This window comes from Elephantulus edwardii, unplaced genomic scaffold (assembly GCF_000299155.1).
Source record: "Elephantulus edwardii isolate Elephantulus edwardi_28Jun2011 unplaced genomic scaffold, EleEdw1.0 scaffold00006, whole genome shotgun sequence".
Lineage (NCBI taxonomy): Eukaryota > Metazoa > Chordata > Mammalia > Macroscelidea > Macroscelididae > Elephantulus > Elephantulus edwardii.
The window spans coordinates 27,117,907-27,134,324 of NW_006399756.1; the positions used below are offsets into that span (position 1 = coordinate 27,117,907).

The following is a 16,418-nucleotide window of genomic DNA, read 5'->3' on the forward strand; positions in this document are numbered from 1 at the left end:
TCTGTCTCAGTTATTTGGTGCTGCTGTAACAGGCGTACCACAGGTGGGGGACTCTAACAAACAGAAATTCATTTCCTCACAATTTAGGAGGCCAGAAGTCCAAATTTAGGGTTCCGGCTCTAGGAAAAGCCCTCTCCCACTGGTCTCTCTGAGCTTCTGCTCCTGGGTGGTAGGTCCTCAAGTACCTTGTCTCTTTCCCACCTTTTCCTCCCTGCTACTGTTGTTACATGCCCAGAGTTGACTCATAGCTGACCCTCCAGCGGCTTTTCAGAGGCAGTAAATCACACTGGAGAAGACTGGCGGCCATCTTCCCTCCGTGGAGCGGCTGGTGGTTTTGAACAGAGTACCTTTAGGTTGGCAGCACTATTCTTTACCACTAAGCTACCAGAGCTCCCTTCTTAATCTGCTCTTTTTCTGTTTTGTGAGATTGACTCAGATCTATTTCGCTGTAATGTCTCATTAACATAACAATGACAGTCCTTTCCTAAATGAGGTTTGAGCCACAGGCATGGAGGTTAGCAATTAAGATATGCGTGTGATTAGTAGTGCCTTTTGTTTATTTAGGTGCTCACTTGGACAGACCTCAGCAGCTGTAGAGTAAGGTTAACTGTAATCTTTACTGAAGCAGATCCCCAGGCCCCGTTCTTCCTCGGTGCTGTTAGGTGGATTTGAACCGCCAGCTTTTGAGTCACCAGCCAAATGCAGACTATCCCTGCCACTTGGGGACATTTACAACACGTAATTGGGGAATGGGGCCACCATTCAATCCATAACGTTCTGCCTCTGTTCCCCCAAATCTATGTCCTTCCCCCAGGCAAAACACATTCACGCCCTTTCATCATCCCAAAAGTCTTAGGCCAAGTCCGGAAGCTCATCTTCGGAAGCATCTAAATCAAACAGAGGTGAGACTTGACATAGTCCAGGCTTCATTTGTGAGCCTGTGAAATCTAAGATTATATCTATAGAGTTATCTGTTGTCGAGATATATGGTAGAACTGGTACAAGATAGACATTTCCTTTATAAACTGGAGAAATTAGATGGAAAGAAGGAGTAACTGGCATCAAGCAACTTGGAAACCATTTCTTCTCTCCTCGAAATCACGTAGGCAGTGGCCCTGTCCTCCGCACTCTGGATGTCGGCTAGGATCTCTGAATTCTAAGTGGAGGCCCCAGCTCCACACTCCAGGATGACAGCTCAGCTTCCTTTGCTTTGGGTAGCCCACATACCTAGTCCATCTGAGTGCTTAACCGTTCCTCCATGGCCCTGGTAAGGCCCTGGGGCCTGGCAGCCTTGCCCACTCAACCCTGGGCAGTGGCCTTAACAGCAGCTCCAGAAACAGCTTGGTAAAGATCCAACTCACTGAACCTAGAAGACCACGGCCCCACCTTCTGAACCAGAGAGAAGCCACTGTGCTCCTTCCAGGAGTCCAGCTGCTCTTTTTATTTCCTTGGAAGATAAGAGATGGAGCTCCTCTAGCCTCTTCCCTGCCTGGAGAATTCCAAAAGACACATAGTGTTCTTTGCTTTTGTTCTCGTTGCCTTCAGTCTAAACCGATTTGTTGTGGTGGTGACGATAGTTGGTTAGATCCCTTAGGCTTAACCTCTTTAAAAAGATGATGCAGCCTCACTTTGGTGAAAAATCTAACCTGTGTCCTTAGTTTGAACAGTAGGCTTTTTTAGGACAAACTTTTAAGTTCTGTTTTCATTTGGCGCAGTTCATTTTTAAAGGCCATCTCTTCTCGTATTTTTTAAGTGGCAAGGAGAAACCACCTTTTAAGATCATTCTTAGAAATCTCTTCCGTTTGATATTAAAGTTCATCACTTATAAGGTTGTTTTTTTTAGAATTTTTTTTTATTTTATTTTATTATTTTTGTGTGAGTGTACCATCAAATCAGATCTGACTGGTACAGGAGGAGATTGTCCCTCCTTTCCCGGCAGAGCATCTGGTGGATTTGAACCGTGAGCCTCTGGGATTGTAGTTGCAGTTCCTTACCACTAGGCCACCAGAGCTCCCCTCACTTTTAAGTTTTAACTTTCATCAGATATTTGAACATAATTCAGAAATATCCTTTGTACTACATACATTTCCTTCATTGTCCAATCACTTGTTCATCTTTTCCTTATAAAGTCTTATTTGTAACTCACTTAACAGCCATGTCACTGGTGGTGTATATATTATCAAAGATGATGGAGACTTTCTCCATAGTTCCCCTCATGTCCTCCCAAGCCGTCACTAGAATTGCTTTTGACGCCCATAATTCTACCAACAATCTCTTCAAGGTAATCTAGGCTTTTCCTGTTGTGTACCATCAAGTCAGAACCATCCAGTGGATTTTTCAGAGGCAGTAAATCGCATGGGAGGAGATTGCCCATCTTTCTCCAGAGGAGCAGCTGGTGGATTTGAACTGTGTACATTTGGGTTGGCAATGCAGTGTCTTACTACTAAACCACCAGAGCTTTTTACTATTATTGTTGTTGCTTACCACTGAATCTGGACCGACTCATAGCTGACCCTCCAGCAAGTTTTCAAAGGCAGTTTAACTACATGGGAGAAGATAGCCCATCCTTCTCCCATTTAGAGCCAGTGGTTTTAAACTGTGGGCCTTTGGGATGATAACGAAGCTTTTTACCACTAGGCCCTATTGTTGTCATTGTTATTATATGTGATTAAGTCATTTGCAACTCACAGCACCCTGTGTTGTTGTCTTGTTTGGTTTTTTTAATTTATTTTAACAAAAATTTACAGAGACTGGATTTCCATTCACTCATTGTTGCACTTTTCTCCCTGCCCACCCCTGCCCCCCAGTACACTCTTCTTGTACAACAGTTTTGAGCAGGCTCTACCCTGAGCCAGTCTCATTCTCTCCAATATGCCTACCCCATTACTTCAGTTACTGTGTCAATCCATCTCATCCGGGTCTTCCTCTGCCACGCTTTCCCTGCACCTTTCCAAGCATGATGTTCTTCTCCAAGGATTGGTTCCTCCTGGCCTAAGTATCTGAGACTAAGTTTCAGAATACTTGCCTTCAAGGAAAATCCTGGTTTTAGACAATTTAAAATTCTTCCAGCTTCTCATTTTTGTTATTATGTGCCGTCGAGTCACCTGGAACTCATAGCAACCTCATGTACAACAGCTCTAAAGCCTGTCCTATCCTGAGCCAGTCTCACTGACTCCGACACACCTACCCTCATTGCCCCAGTTATTGTATCAGTCCATCTTATCCAGGGTCTTTCACTCTTGTGCTGTCTCTCCACCCTTCCGAACGTGATGTCCTTCTCCAAATACTGGTCCCTCCTGGCCATGTGCCCAAAGTATGTGAGACAGAGCTTCAAAATCCTAGCCTCCAAGGAGAAACTTGATTTCACCCTTTCCAAGACAGACTTATGTATTTTCTTGGTGGTCCATGGTATGTTCAAGACTCTTCTCCAGCACCACAACTCAAAAGTATCGATTCTTCTCCTATCATCCTTAGTTATTGTCTGGCTCTCTGATGTATAACAAGTAATTGCAAAGACCATGGTGTGGATTAGGCACACCTTAGTCTCTAGACTGACATCGTGGCTTCTCAGTACTCTGGAGAGGTCCCTGACAGCAGATTTTCCCAGTGCAATTTGTTTCTTGATTTCCTGACTGCTGGTCTACATTTTAGATAGCTGGTGGTGCTGTGGACTAACATTGGACTTCCAAATGAAAGGTTGACACTTCTGGTCCACCTGCCACTGTAGGGAGAACTAGGAAGCAATCTGCTTCCATAAAGACTGACGGCTTTGGGAACCTTCTGGAGCAGCTCTGCTCTGTCCTGTAGGGCAGCTGTGAGTCAAATGCCATTGCATGAATGGATGGACAGCACCTCCACTCTTCTGGTGCCAGTTTTTTCTGTATTATCTAGTGCGGCTGTAACAGAAATACCAAAAGTGGGTGGCTTTAATAAAGAAATTTATTTTCTCACCGTATGGGAAGCTTGAGGCTGAATTGACGGTGCTGGCCCTGGGAGAAGGCTTTCTCTGCCAGCTCTGGAGAAGAGTCCTTGTCTCTGAGCTGCTTCTTCTGGGCAGTCTTTATATGACTTAGTCTCTCTCTTTCTCTGTATCTGCTTCTGTAATCCTTTTACATGTTCTAAAAGATTGACTCAAGACATACCCCACACCAATCTTGTATCACTAGCATAACAAAGATACTTTGGGGAGGGGGTCACAGTTGTTTTGTGACTATTTATTTGGATAAATAAACCTCGTGTTTGGGAAGATTAAAGCTTGCTCTCCTTTCCTTTCTTCAGAGCCCCTTGATTTTTATTTATTTATTTTTTTTTATGAGCTTTGAAGGTCTTTGTGGGAGAGAGCTGTGTCAGTCAGCTTGGGGGAGGTTAGAAATCTTGGAAGGGGTCTCTGGCAAGACTAGGGGTTAGCTGGAGACCCCCCAGAAGCACCTTTCTCTGTCACTCCCATTTATATACCCTCTGAAGGAAACAGGGAGACCACAGTCAGGCCTGCCGGAAAGCATCCCCTGTGTGGGCAGACCATCCTAGCTGGACCTCCTTCCTTGTGGGGGAGTGTCCCCCGCCCCAACACCTGGGCTGATGCCAGCATCTCTCCAGTGCTCTGTCCCACACACAGATGGCTTGTTCACCGCTGCTCCGTCCTGTATGCTGGCTGGATTTATTTGCTAGAATTCCACATTCACAACCTCACTCCTCTGCTCTGAATCCTCCAGGGGCTTCCCACTGCCCAGAGGAGGAAGTCTAAATTCTTCCTTTCAGCCTCAAATGAACTCGCCAGCCCTGTCCCTCCCACCACCCAGCACACACCCTTCTTTGCCCCTTCTTCCAGCCCCCAGGTACCTTCCTGGAAAGAGGGGCCAGCTAGCAGCCAAGGGCTGACATAATGGTTTGCTGGAGAGGAGGTTGGGATGTTCGCTGCAGTCTTAGAGTGGGAAACCGTGTCTCGAACTCTGAGAGTCATAGAGACACTCCACACATCTTCCCGGGGACCAGGCTTGCAAGTGACAGAATCTGAGTCTCTGCTCTAGTACCAGTTTGCCAGCTTTCCAGGGGTCAGCTCACTGCCCTGATGTCATACCCTTACTTCTTGGCCAAGGGGAGCTGGAGTAAATGGGTGACCTCATGTTTGTGGGACAAAGCTCAAGGGCCTGAGGAGGTCAAGGATAGTAAAGTTATAAGGGCAGACCCTCAGAGGCCTTTCTGTTCTTGATGACGAAGACTGTGGCTGTCTGGATGATGAACTCCTGCAGCAGCCTCCGGGGCCGCCTTCCAGACGTCAGATGGAAGCTTTCTAGGGTTTGACGAGGTCCGCTTGGGATGACATCCTTTTGCACATCTGCTCGTGCCTTTTGCCATTGACCGTATGAGCATCTGAAGTCAGAGGCACTTGGTGTATGTAAAAGGAGCAATCCTAAATTGTAGGCTTGACTCTGTGTGAAAATCTTGGCATGAATCTGGGATCCATGTTGGATTTTTTTAAAGCTGCCTCTGCAGACAGCCCTTTAGCCTTGTCACTGACTCAGCCGTGTATTTTAAGGATGACATTCCTTTTCTCTGAAGTCCGACAGGGATAAGCTATCACAGTCTGTTCCCGGAGGGTCTTTGTCATCATGGTCAAACAATGGAAGATGAGCTAGCTTGTGCCCAGAGGGTCCTGTTTAGCAATAGATAAACACATGTGATTGTGTGACTGAGGAAGCAATGTTACTATTGTTGTTGTTAGGTGCCGTTGACTCGAGTATGATGACCAATAGTGACACCATGAACAGCAGATCTGAGCCCTGTCCTATCCTGTGCCATCCTCACACTTCCTGACACACCAGGGCCCGTTGCAGCAGTCACTGTGTCAATCTACCTGGTCAAGGATCTTCCTCTCCTTTGCTGACCCTCCACCTTCTCAAGCATCATGTTCCTCGCCAAGGAATAGACCCTCCTAGTAGCATGCCCGAAGTATGTGAGGCAAAGCCTCATCATTTTTGCCTCCAAAGAGCACTCTGGTTGCACCCTTTCTAAGATGTATTTGTTTGTTCTCTTGGCAGTCCATGGGATGTTCAGAGCTCTTCTCCAACACCACAGCTCAAAGGCATCAATTTCTCTTCTGTCATCCTTATTCATTGTCCAGCTCTCAGATACATAGCAAGTGATTGAAAAAACCATGGCTTGAGTCAGATTCACCTTAGTCTTTAAACAATCATCTTCACTCTGTGACTATGAGTATTCTTGGTCTCTGTCTTTGTTCTTCAATAAACGCCCTTTGCTTTTATTTAAGCAGGCTCTGTAATGACGTTGGGCCATCAGCCCAAGCCCTATCATGTTTAATGCAAAACACGCCCCTGCCGGGCCCACACATCCGATGAGCTGCTGGAAAAGCCAGAGGCCTCCTCCCCAAGCCCGACCTACACACGCCAGCTGAGCAGCTCCTCTGGGGCCCCTGGACTCTCATGGCCAGGCTAGCGTGGGACAGGACACCTCCCAGAGTGTCCCTTAGCAGCCTCCCTGACCTCAGGGACATAGCTTCCTAAGCACTTTCGCTGGCACTAGAGACACAGCTGGGTGTCCTAACAATAGTGAGATGATGACAGTAATGATAATGTGCCTCTCGGGCTGTGCCAGGCTCTGCCAAGCATCCTTCACACATTATCTCACTTAATCCTCCCACAACGCAGGTTCAGTCGCTGTTCCCATTTTGTAGATGAGGAAGTATATTTGAATCCGGCTGTACTAGCCACTCACCACTTCTTCTTGTTACGTTTTCAAAAATGGGGTGCAGATTCCTCTATGAACTCAGGAAGTGACTTTTGGTAGCAAATGGGCAAACATTTTCCATTTCAGTAGTTTAATGTGTGCTAGAAATACATATATATATATATATATATATTTAAACACATCTGTAAACTTGTGATTTCATGCGTATTACTGCTTTGGATGTGGCTAGAGTAAGTGTTTAAGTTTTACTAGGGAGGAAGTCAACAAAAAATATTAGGTCAATCATAAAGATGGTTGTGTTAGACCTCGTTGTGGCAAAGGGACGCCTGTGCATTTGCTTGCACACTCTCTAAGCGATCCTGTTTAAGTTTGGATACTCTCTGGATGTTTATCCCCCAGTGAGGAAGCTATAACTCTGGAAGCCCAGGTCATTACTGATTCAGTTACTCCCTTGCTGTATGTTTTAGACAAGTTGTATAACTTCTGACTTCTGTGTGTGTGTGTATACAATTTGTTACATACCAGTTTATTTTTATTTGCCGAGTGTTAGAGATCATCAGCGAGGAGTCCTGGTAGTGCAGTGGTTAAGTACTCAGCTGTTAAAACACAGGTTGGCCGTTTGAACCCCCCAGCCACTCTGTGAGAAAAGATGTGGCCGTCTGTTCCCATAACGATTAGAAACTTGATGGGGAAGTTCTCCTCTGGCCGGCAGCATTGCTGTGAGAATCCGCTCCAGGGTGAGGGGTTCGTTTTGGTTCGAGAGGTAGTGAGAATCATCTATTAGTGCAATTTTGTCAGTTTACTAATGAGGACATTTGTGTCCCAAGAGGTACATTGGAAACTGCCCGTGTTACCATGGCAGAGCCATGACTGTCAGCTTGCTTCGACTTCCTCAGGGCTCTTTCTGACTCAGCTACCCAGGATATAAACAAAGTTTGTGTTCCTGATCACTGGATGTACTTAGAAGGATGAGGGCGCTGTGTCAGAGCAGGGACATTTAATTGGCCGCAATTAGTATTATGTCTTTGGAAAGTGTCCCTTAGTAATTGGTAGTGAATAGCACACTGGCATGAACATTTATTAGATTAAGGTCTCCACCCTCATCTTCCTCTCCCTTTAACGTTCCACAGTGAGAGCCAAACCAAGCCATTTGCCATCCAGCCTAACTACGGCCACCCCGTACTTCAGAGTACAACTGTTGTAGTTCTTATGTTCCATTGAGTCGGAACCAACCCTCCAGTGGGATATTAGAGGCAGCAAAGCACATGGAAGGAGATGCCCATCCTTCTCCTACATAACATCTAATGGATTTGAACCACAGTCCTTTGGGTTGGCAGTGGAACTCCTTACAACCAGGCTGCCAGAGGGTTTTCAAAAGTGGGGTTGTTTAATTTTATATATTTTTTAAAGTAGATTGCTGGCCTTTCTTTTGAGGTACCTCTAACTGACTCCAGGGTGTGGTTAACTGAATAGTGATGCTACCCAGGGTCATCTCCAAAGTGAAAGGGCCTAATAAAATAAGTAGGAAGGAATGATAAAAGAACAGGGAAAATACAGCAACCTTTTAATGAAGCATTTCATTCTAGTTCTTAGGATCAAACATCCTGTTGAATTCTTTCAGTGAAATGTCAGTTTTCCTACCTACTTACGTGCTTATTCTGCTGCCCCGTTTTAAAATCAGATTTTAAAAAACAAAACTATGGATTGATATGAAACAATGCATGTTTTACTTCATTTATAAAACATGAAGCTAATCAAACATACAATATGAGAAGCTATTTAAAAACTGTCATTGTGATTTGAGTGAAATGTTAAAGAGAACTTCCAGCAAGTTATACGCATTATTTTTTGTCATATTGAGTACAGTCCCCACATAGCAGCACTCTTCCCATTTCCCCTCTGTGTTTCTCATTTCTGTTTGCCCTGCTTTCCCTTCCTGCCTTCTGAGAATTACCTCATGGTTTCGTATGATTGATTAGAGCTGTTCTAAGGAGTGTGCTCCTCTCCGATGTTATTGATCACCTCATGTTGTTAATGTATCATCCAGTCTAAAAAGCTGACCCTCCAGCAGGTTTTCATAGGCAGTAAAACTCACGAGTTCACTGCCCATCTTTATCCCACAGAGCAGTTGGTAGATTTGAACTGTGGACCTTTAGATTGGCAGTGCAGCTCCTTACCACTAACATAGGGCAGTCTGTTGTTTGGCTGCAAGTTGAATTACAAAGGTGATTTCCATTTCAGACTTGAAGAATAGTCCCCGGGTACTACTAGTCTCTATTAGGCCAGTAGTCTTCTGTATGACTTTTGAGTTTTGTTCCACATTTTTTTCCACTTCTAGAAGGATCTTCTATTATGATCCTTTCAAAGTGTTCAGTGGTAATATTCGGGCACCATGTAGGTTCTTCTGATCTCATCTTCATGAGTGCTTTGGACTAAACTTCTTATTATCTTCACTTTTCTATGCTCCAAACAGTGTGGGGCCAGTAGTTTGTACCTATTGTCCTATTGTGAGAAGTTTTGAGGGGTTAAGATCCTATTTGATTGCCTACCACAGTACACAGAGTGATCACTCAGTATTTGTCTTCTTACTGTTATATCCTATTGTTTCTTGGATCTCCAGTCAACACCCATGGTAGTAACACTAAAAAAAAAAAAAAAAAAAATTGTTCCACTGGGAAAAATCTGCTATCAAGGACCTCTCCAAAGTGCTTAAGAGCAAAGAGAATTGCTTTAAAGACCAATGCAAGCCATGACATTTTGAATTTTTTTTTAAGCCAAGACATTTTAATGCTTCCTGTGCATCTGAAAGTTGGGCAATGAATAAAGAAGACCAAAGAAGAATTTATACTTTTGAATTGTGGTGCTAAAACAGAGTACTGACTATCCCATTAACTGAGAGAAGGAAAAGAAATCTGTCTTGGAGTTAGTACAACCAGCATGGTCCCTAGAGGCAGGGATGGGAAAACGTCATCTCACATACTCTGAGGATGTTGTTAGGGCCCAGTCCTTGGAAAAGAACATCATGCTGGGGAAAGTAGAGGGTCAGTGAAAGAGAGGAAAACCCTCAAGGAGGTGGCTTGACACAGTGGCTGTAACAAGGGGCTTGAGCGTGGTGGAGATAGTGAAGAGGGTGAAAGAGGGCAGCGTTCAGATCTGTTGTTCATAGGGTTGCTGTGGGTAGTGGGCTTGGAGGGCTCCCAATAGCAGCGACACTTTCTATTTGTTTTTCTATTACTGCTGTTGCCATTATAATTCTATTTGAGAGTGCAGTTTCTGCTGGCCATGTCCCTGCCTGGTTGGCTGCAAGGAGTCTGGGCCCCTCTGTGAAAGTGCTGCCCACCCTAGGACTTAGCCTCCTCTGGGAGAGGCTGGCGATCCCTTGTTCTGGGTCTGAAACAAAGAAGGGAGATGCATATAGATAATTATTTTAAAGAACTAATGGATTATGTGAACCTCAGTTTCCACAATGCTAAGACAAGAAGAACCAGATGGTGCCCAGCTACTACTGCTAACTGTTCTAAAAGGGATATAGTAGAAGGTCCTGAGTGGGAGAAAATATGGGAAAAAGCTCACAATAGTCCTAAAAATGACCAGACTTGCTGGTCTGATAGAGAGTGGTGGAACCCCTGAGACACAGCCCTTAGTCATCCTTCAAGCCTGCAACAAAACTCACCTCTGTGATTCAACCCTCAGTCAAACAGCAGACAGGCCTACAAGGTAAACAGTGGTACAAGGGAGAAACTCAGAACTTATACCAACCAACCACATAGTGTCAGAAAGGCAGCATAAATCTGAGAAGGCAGAAAGAGATAGGATTAATGGAAACAAGAATCATAGGGAGGAAGTGGGAAGTGCAGTTACATTGTAGATATTGTAATTTTGATCTTAAAGCAAAGTGCATATGAATGGTTGAGTGAAAACATTACTCTGTATGTTTTCACTCATACCACAGTAAAAAAAGTAAGTTTTATGAATATATATGTATATGTACATTCATCGTAGCACTGTTTGCAATAGCCAAAGGATGGAAATTAAAAATTAAATTAAATTAAAAATTAAATACTGATACATACCACCACCCATGGCCAGCAAATCTATTCTGATTCACAGCAGGCCTGTAGGTCAGGGAATTGCCGCATGGGCTTTCTAAGGCTGTTTGTAATCGTCTTGGAAGCAGACTGCATATCTTTCTCCCGTGGAGCGACGGGTGACTTTACACTGTCAGCCTTTCAGTCAGTAACCAAATGCTCTAACTCCAGCACTCAGCACTCCCTGAGCTTGTTAGACACCCTACAGAATGGGTACATTCTGAAAGGGAACGAAGCTGGTGACAAAAGACCACATATTATACGATGCCATTTGTTGGAAAGGTCCAGAGAAGCAAATCGACACAAAGAGAAGGTAAATAATGGTTATCCAGGGTTATGGGGAAGGAGCCTGGAGGTGTCATATTTGACATGTTAGGTGCCTTAACCAAAAGGTGAACGGTTCAGACCTACCACCTGGTTCCTAGGAGAAAGAGGAGCAGTCTCATACAGCCTTGGAAACCTAACAGATGGTCACTTTTGAGTCAGGATCAATTCAAAGGCAGTGCATTTGGTTGGTTGGTTGGTTGGTTGTTTGGTTGGTTGGTTGTTTGGTTGTTTGGTTGGTTGGTTGGTTGATTGGTTGGTTGGTTGGTTGGTTGATTGGTTGGTTGGTTGGTTGGTTGGTTGGTTGGTTGGTGGGACAGTGGAGAGGGATGGGGGAAAAGGAGTTACTGCTAAATGGCATGAGGTTTCATCATAAAATATCCTGAAGACCGTTGAATTGTACATTGAAATGAGTCAAGTATGCGAATTATGTTTCAAGAAAGCTGTTTTGAAAAGAAACTATTTGGCGTTTGGATACTTCCTGTTGGGCAATCAGATTAATGTATACAAAAGAGTAGACATGTAAGACCGCATGGAGCTCTGAGACGGTAACAGGAGCCAGGAGTGTTGTTGAGATGCAGAGCAAGGGAGTTTGCTTGTGTGCCTCTCTGAGCAGGTGCCTATCAGTCCCACAGAAGGAATGGGGGCGAGTGGGGAGCACATGTTAGGGTGTAAGGGACAAGAGCTTTAAGATGTGCCGCACTATCATCATGTTTTCTCTCTGTCTCTTGATTCCTGGTGTGTCCCCAGCACCAAACACAGCGCCTGGCATTTAGTAAGCCTTCAGGAAGTAGAATGCACAAATGCATCTTGAAGTGTCTCTTGATTTCTCATGGTCTTGAGAGTCAGGGCAGCCTTGTGTCTTTTGAAGAATCGCTGCATCAGGGAAGCGGTCCCCCAGCCTCTTGCAGTGATGCTCGCTGTACTCCTTGAGCTGGAAAGGGTCACAGGAGGCGGGTTGGAGGATGAAGCCCCAAAGCTGAAGTTTCTGGCAACTCCACCCTGTCGGAAGGGCGAGGAGTCAGCCTCTAGGGTTACAGATGTGCCCCAGCTGGACCCGGCCCGCCCTCCTCCGTCCTAGTGTTTATTGCTGCTGAGCCCTGCCCCGGTGAGCTGCCGAATCAGCTTTCTCCGGCCGGGCTGGCTCTTGGAGCCAGGCTGTCCTGTGTCTCTCACACTACCCACCCCTTAGATAAACACCCTGGCGTCCACACGCTACGGAGTTCTGATGTGGTTGCGGAGGGCTGCATCTGCCAAACGCCTCTCACTCCAAAGAGAGACCCTGGCAGCAGGCCCTGCTTTGGCTCCAGCCTGAGTCAGGCCCTGGCTGGAGGGACAGAGGCCACTTCCGCCCCACCAAGGTGGCCACAGCAGAACTCCATGCTAGGCAGAGCTGCCTTCCTTGCTGCCCACATGCACCAGACAACCTCTGGGCTGCTTTATTGCACCCCACCCTTCATACTGGACACCTGAAGTCACAGAACCTGCTTTGCAGCCTTCCTGCTCCCCGAATAGGGTGTTACCGGATTGTATATCAGACATGGCCCCAGATGTTTATCCCACCGCCCACCACTCTGCTGTGTGTGGAGCAGAGATACTGAGCTGTGCAGCCCTGCAGCCCCCCACGTCGCGGGCACCTTGAGAGAACCCCATGGGGCCCCCTTTATTGGTTTGCAGGAGTCTGAGTTGGGCCTGGGGGAATTTGCTTGCTTTGAAAGGTGAACTGTAGGCAGAGAACAAGTCCTCAGCAGCTGGTGAGCTGTTTCCTCTTGCCTTGGCTGGTGGGCCATGGGGGTGATGAGGAGGGCAGACTCTGAGACTCTGCTGGCTTAGCTGAGGTGGCAGGATCAAGTGACAGGTGTGGCTGGCCCAGCATCAGGAGGCTGGGGTGAGGGGGCAGGCCAGCTGGGGCCTCAGGGCTCAGGAGAGGACCTGCAGCAGATGGGCTTGTCTTGGCCTCTGAGGGACCTGAACCAGGCCAGAGGTAGCAGAAGGGGAAGGTCTGTTACAGAAAAAGGAGCGGAAGAGAGACCAGCTGCAAGGTGTCCCCTAACTCCCCAGAGACCTCCTTCCGATTAGGGATAAAATGTAAGTCTGCCCTCTTAGTTGAGGGGCTATCAGATGACCCCAGCTTTCTGGAGATACTTGATCCTATTGAGAAAATTCAAACTACTTTTTTTAGCAGAGAAGACACAGGAAGTGTGACTGTCACTTAACCAAGACACAGCTGGCTTCACCTCCTCCTGGAAGCCTTCCCTGACTTCCTTTCTCTGTCCTCCAGGACCCTGTTCCCAGGTGCTCACCATTCCCCATCACACCAGTGTCTGTCTGCTTGTCTCTCTCAGGCACCAGATCAAAGGTTCACAAACTTCTCCGGTGAACACGAATGACTTATGTAATACAGAAATGAATTTTACAAAATTAGAAACCTGGCTGAGGGAAAAAGAAAATTAGAGCTCTCCCCTTCCCTAGTACTTCATTAAAATTTGTTTTTAAAATCCTAAGTACAAGTTTATAGTCTCACAGCCCAGTGGTTATATTTACACCTGCCAGGCAATTATTAACTGTTTGAGAGATGGATTTACAACATTGGGGTTTGGAAACTCATGAGCCGGCTTTTGTTAAATACCAGTCTGTATTCAGGGAAGTGAAAGTTAATTATGGTGCAGTCTCTGTCTTGTTTTTAGTGAATCTGCTGTTGGCCCGCCTTTCATCTGCATTCCAAGTAGCCTGTGCATAGTAGGTAATGACTATATGCGAGAATCCTATAATTGTGGATGAATCGATGGATGGATGGATGTATGGATGGATGGATGGAGGGTTGGATGGATGGATGGAGGAATGGATGAATGGAGGGATGGAGGGATGGATGAATGGATGGATGAAGTTAAATGCACACACATAGAGACATGGCTCCAATACTAACAACCTAGCCGAGGTGACCATAGTTAGGCTATCACTGGGTCTCTCTGCTCCCACTCTTTGATCCATTCTTTTAAATGGAGCTAGAACCATACTTTCAAATGTAAATCGATTAATCTCTTTCTTTTGCACTGAAGCTTCCAGGGCTTCCCTTCTCAGTTCAAGACCTTCCATAACCTGGCCTGCCCTGCTTCTTGGATCTCCCTATTTGTTCCCTATACGCCTTGCTAATTCCACTTCAGTCGTACCTGGCCTTCCCAAGCTCATTGCACTTCCTGTTCCCTCTGCCTGGAACATTCTCCCTCTTCAATTTCCAAAGACCTTGTTTCCTCACTTTCTATAGGTCTCAGTTCAACACTGGTAAGCCCATCCTCACAGCCCTGTGAAATAACCCCAGCTCTGGTGGCCTAGTGGCAAGAAGCAGTGCTGTAATCCTGAAGGCACATGATTTGAATCCACCAGCTGCTGTGTGGGAGAAAGATAGGCAGTCTCCTCCCGTGTGACTAACTGCCGCTGAAAACCTGCTGGAGGGTCAGCTGTGGGTCAAATCTGACATGATAGTACACAACTACTTATACCACCTTTTTAATTTTCTTCACAACACTTTCTCCCTCTGGCCTATTGCATATGTATTTGTTTACTATTTATCTCTTATCTCCATCCATGCGCATAGCACCCAGTGAGGGCAAGGGCTTCGATTATTTTCATAGCTGCCATATTCTTAGCACTCAGAGCTCTGAGTAAAACTCCCAGAACCAAATCCACTGCTGTTGAATCAGTGCAAACATAGTGACCCTCCGTTGGTTAACATCACGTGTAACACACTCTGCCTCCAGAGTTGTGCCTGCATAGATGCTCAAGAAATACATCAATGAATGGATGGACGTCCTCCGTCATGGTGCTGATTCTCCTTATTTCTCCAGTGGGCCCACCCAGCCCTGGAGTGCCTTGTCCATGGCAGCAGGAGGAGACCCAAGAGGCAGTTCTGTGCTGCCCTTGAGGGTCACTGTAAGTCAGAATCAATTCAGCTGCAGTAGTGGCTTCTCCCCACTCCTGCCCCAGCCTCCTACCTGCACCCTGAAAGGGAGACCAGCCACCCACGTGGTGGCCCACGCTCATCCATCCTGCCTCCTGTGTGTTTTTCCATTTGATACAGCATTTCATCCCAGAATAGCGGGAGGAAAACCAGTTGTTCCTCCAGACTCCTGGAAACCCTTCCAGTGGGCGTGCTCCAGACACCAGCAGCGTTCCCCGGATGGGGATATAGGAAACGGAGGAGGGGTCTTCCAGCAGTGGGGGCAATGGGATGGCTTTGGCTTTGTGATTAAAATAACATCTGGGTCTATTTCCACAGAGCAGTTGTGGAAGGTGGGTGGTCTGTGTGAAGTATGGGCCTTCCCTGTCCTGTCCCAGGAGAGCTCAGAAGAAGGGTGGGAGAGCTTCAGGGCTCACCCCAGCTGATGAAGTATGAAAGAAAGGAGCCCCAAAGAAGCCTCTCAAAGCCCACCTGCAGCCTGGTCTGAACGCCTGCTAGGTGCTCCCCCAGCCTTGCATAGGGCATCTCCAGACACCTCCAGCCCCCACCCCTCTGCAGAGGGTCCAGACGCCCCTTTGATCACAGAGAGCCGCCGGCCTTCCTCCCAGACCTACCAGGGCTCTCTAATCGTCTGTGAAGTGAAGGATTTGAGGCATCACTCACCCATGTGATGACAGGGGGGCCTGGGCAGTGCCCGTGAGGGGCAGGACCGCTGAGGGCTTTAATCTCTGAACTCTCTCCTTCTGTTTGGCTTCTCAGATGCAGCTTCTGGATAAGTTTCCCATCGAAGGTGGTCAGAAGGACCCCAAGCAGAGGATCATCCCCTTCCTCCCAGGTGAGCCACAGGGGGAGCATCCTTAGAAACAGGACTCTGCATCGTACAAGTTCCCTGTTGTCATTGCTGTGTACCATCAAGTTGGAAGCAACCCTCCAGTAGGTTTTCAAAGGCAGTTTACCACAGAGGAGGAGATTGCCCATCTTTTTCCCGTGAAGCAGCTGGGTGATTCCAGCTGCTTGTCTTCTGAATTGTGGTGTAGCTTCTTCCCACCAGGCCAGCAGGGCTCCCTATAGGTGCCCTAGGGGGATTTAAAAGTCCCCAGGTTTGGGGGCCACTGTGCACAAAGTGGCTTTTCACGCCTTTCCACATTTATGTCTGCTGGGCCTTGGTCATGCCACTTTTAGGGGGAGTTTTTTTTTTTCAGGCTCCCTGAATGTGCTTTCCCTTTTAGAAGATGCTCACAGGTCAAGTTCTCCTATAGGAAGATGAAGAACCAAACCACTAGAGAGCAAGACTAGGCTGTATCCACTGTCTCCTGTCTCATCACGCTGAGTGATCACATCAA

At 46.6% G+C, this 16,418-nt stretch overlaps 1 protein-coding gene across 1 annotated transcript in view; it reads left to right on the forward strand.

The window, feature by feature from the left end:
* Positions 1-16,418, forward strand: part of SH3PXD2A (SH3 and PX domains 2A) — a 270,833-nt gene that overhangs the window by 93,330 nt on the left and 161,085 nt on the right. Inside the window, exon 3 of the mRNA XM_006879958.1 lies at positions 15,835-15,910. Within this exon, the coding sequence (XP_006880020.1) occupies positions 15,835-15,910 (76 nt within the window). The remainder of the gene's footprint in view (positions 1-15,834; positions 15,911-16,418) is intronic.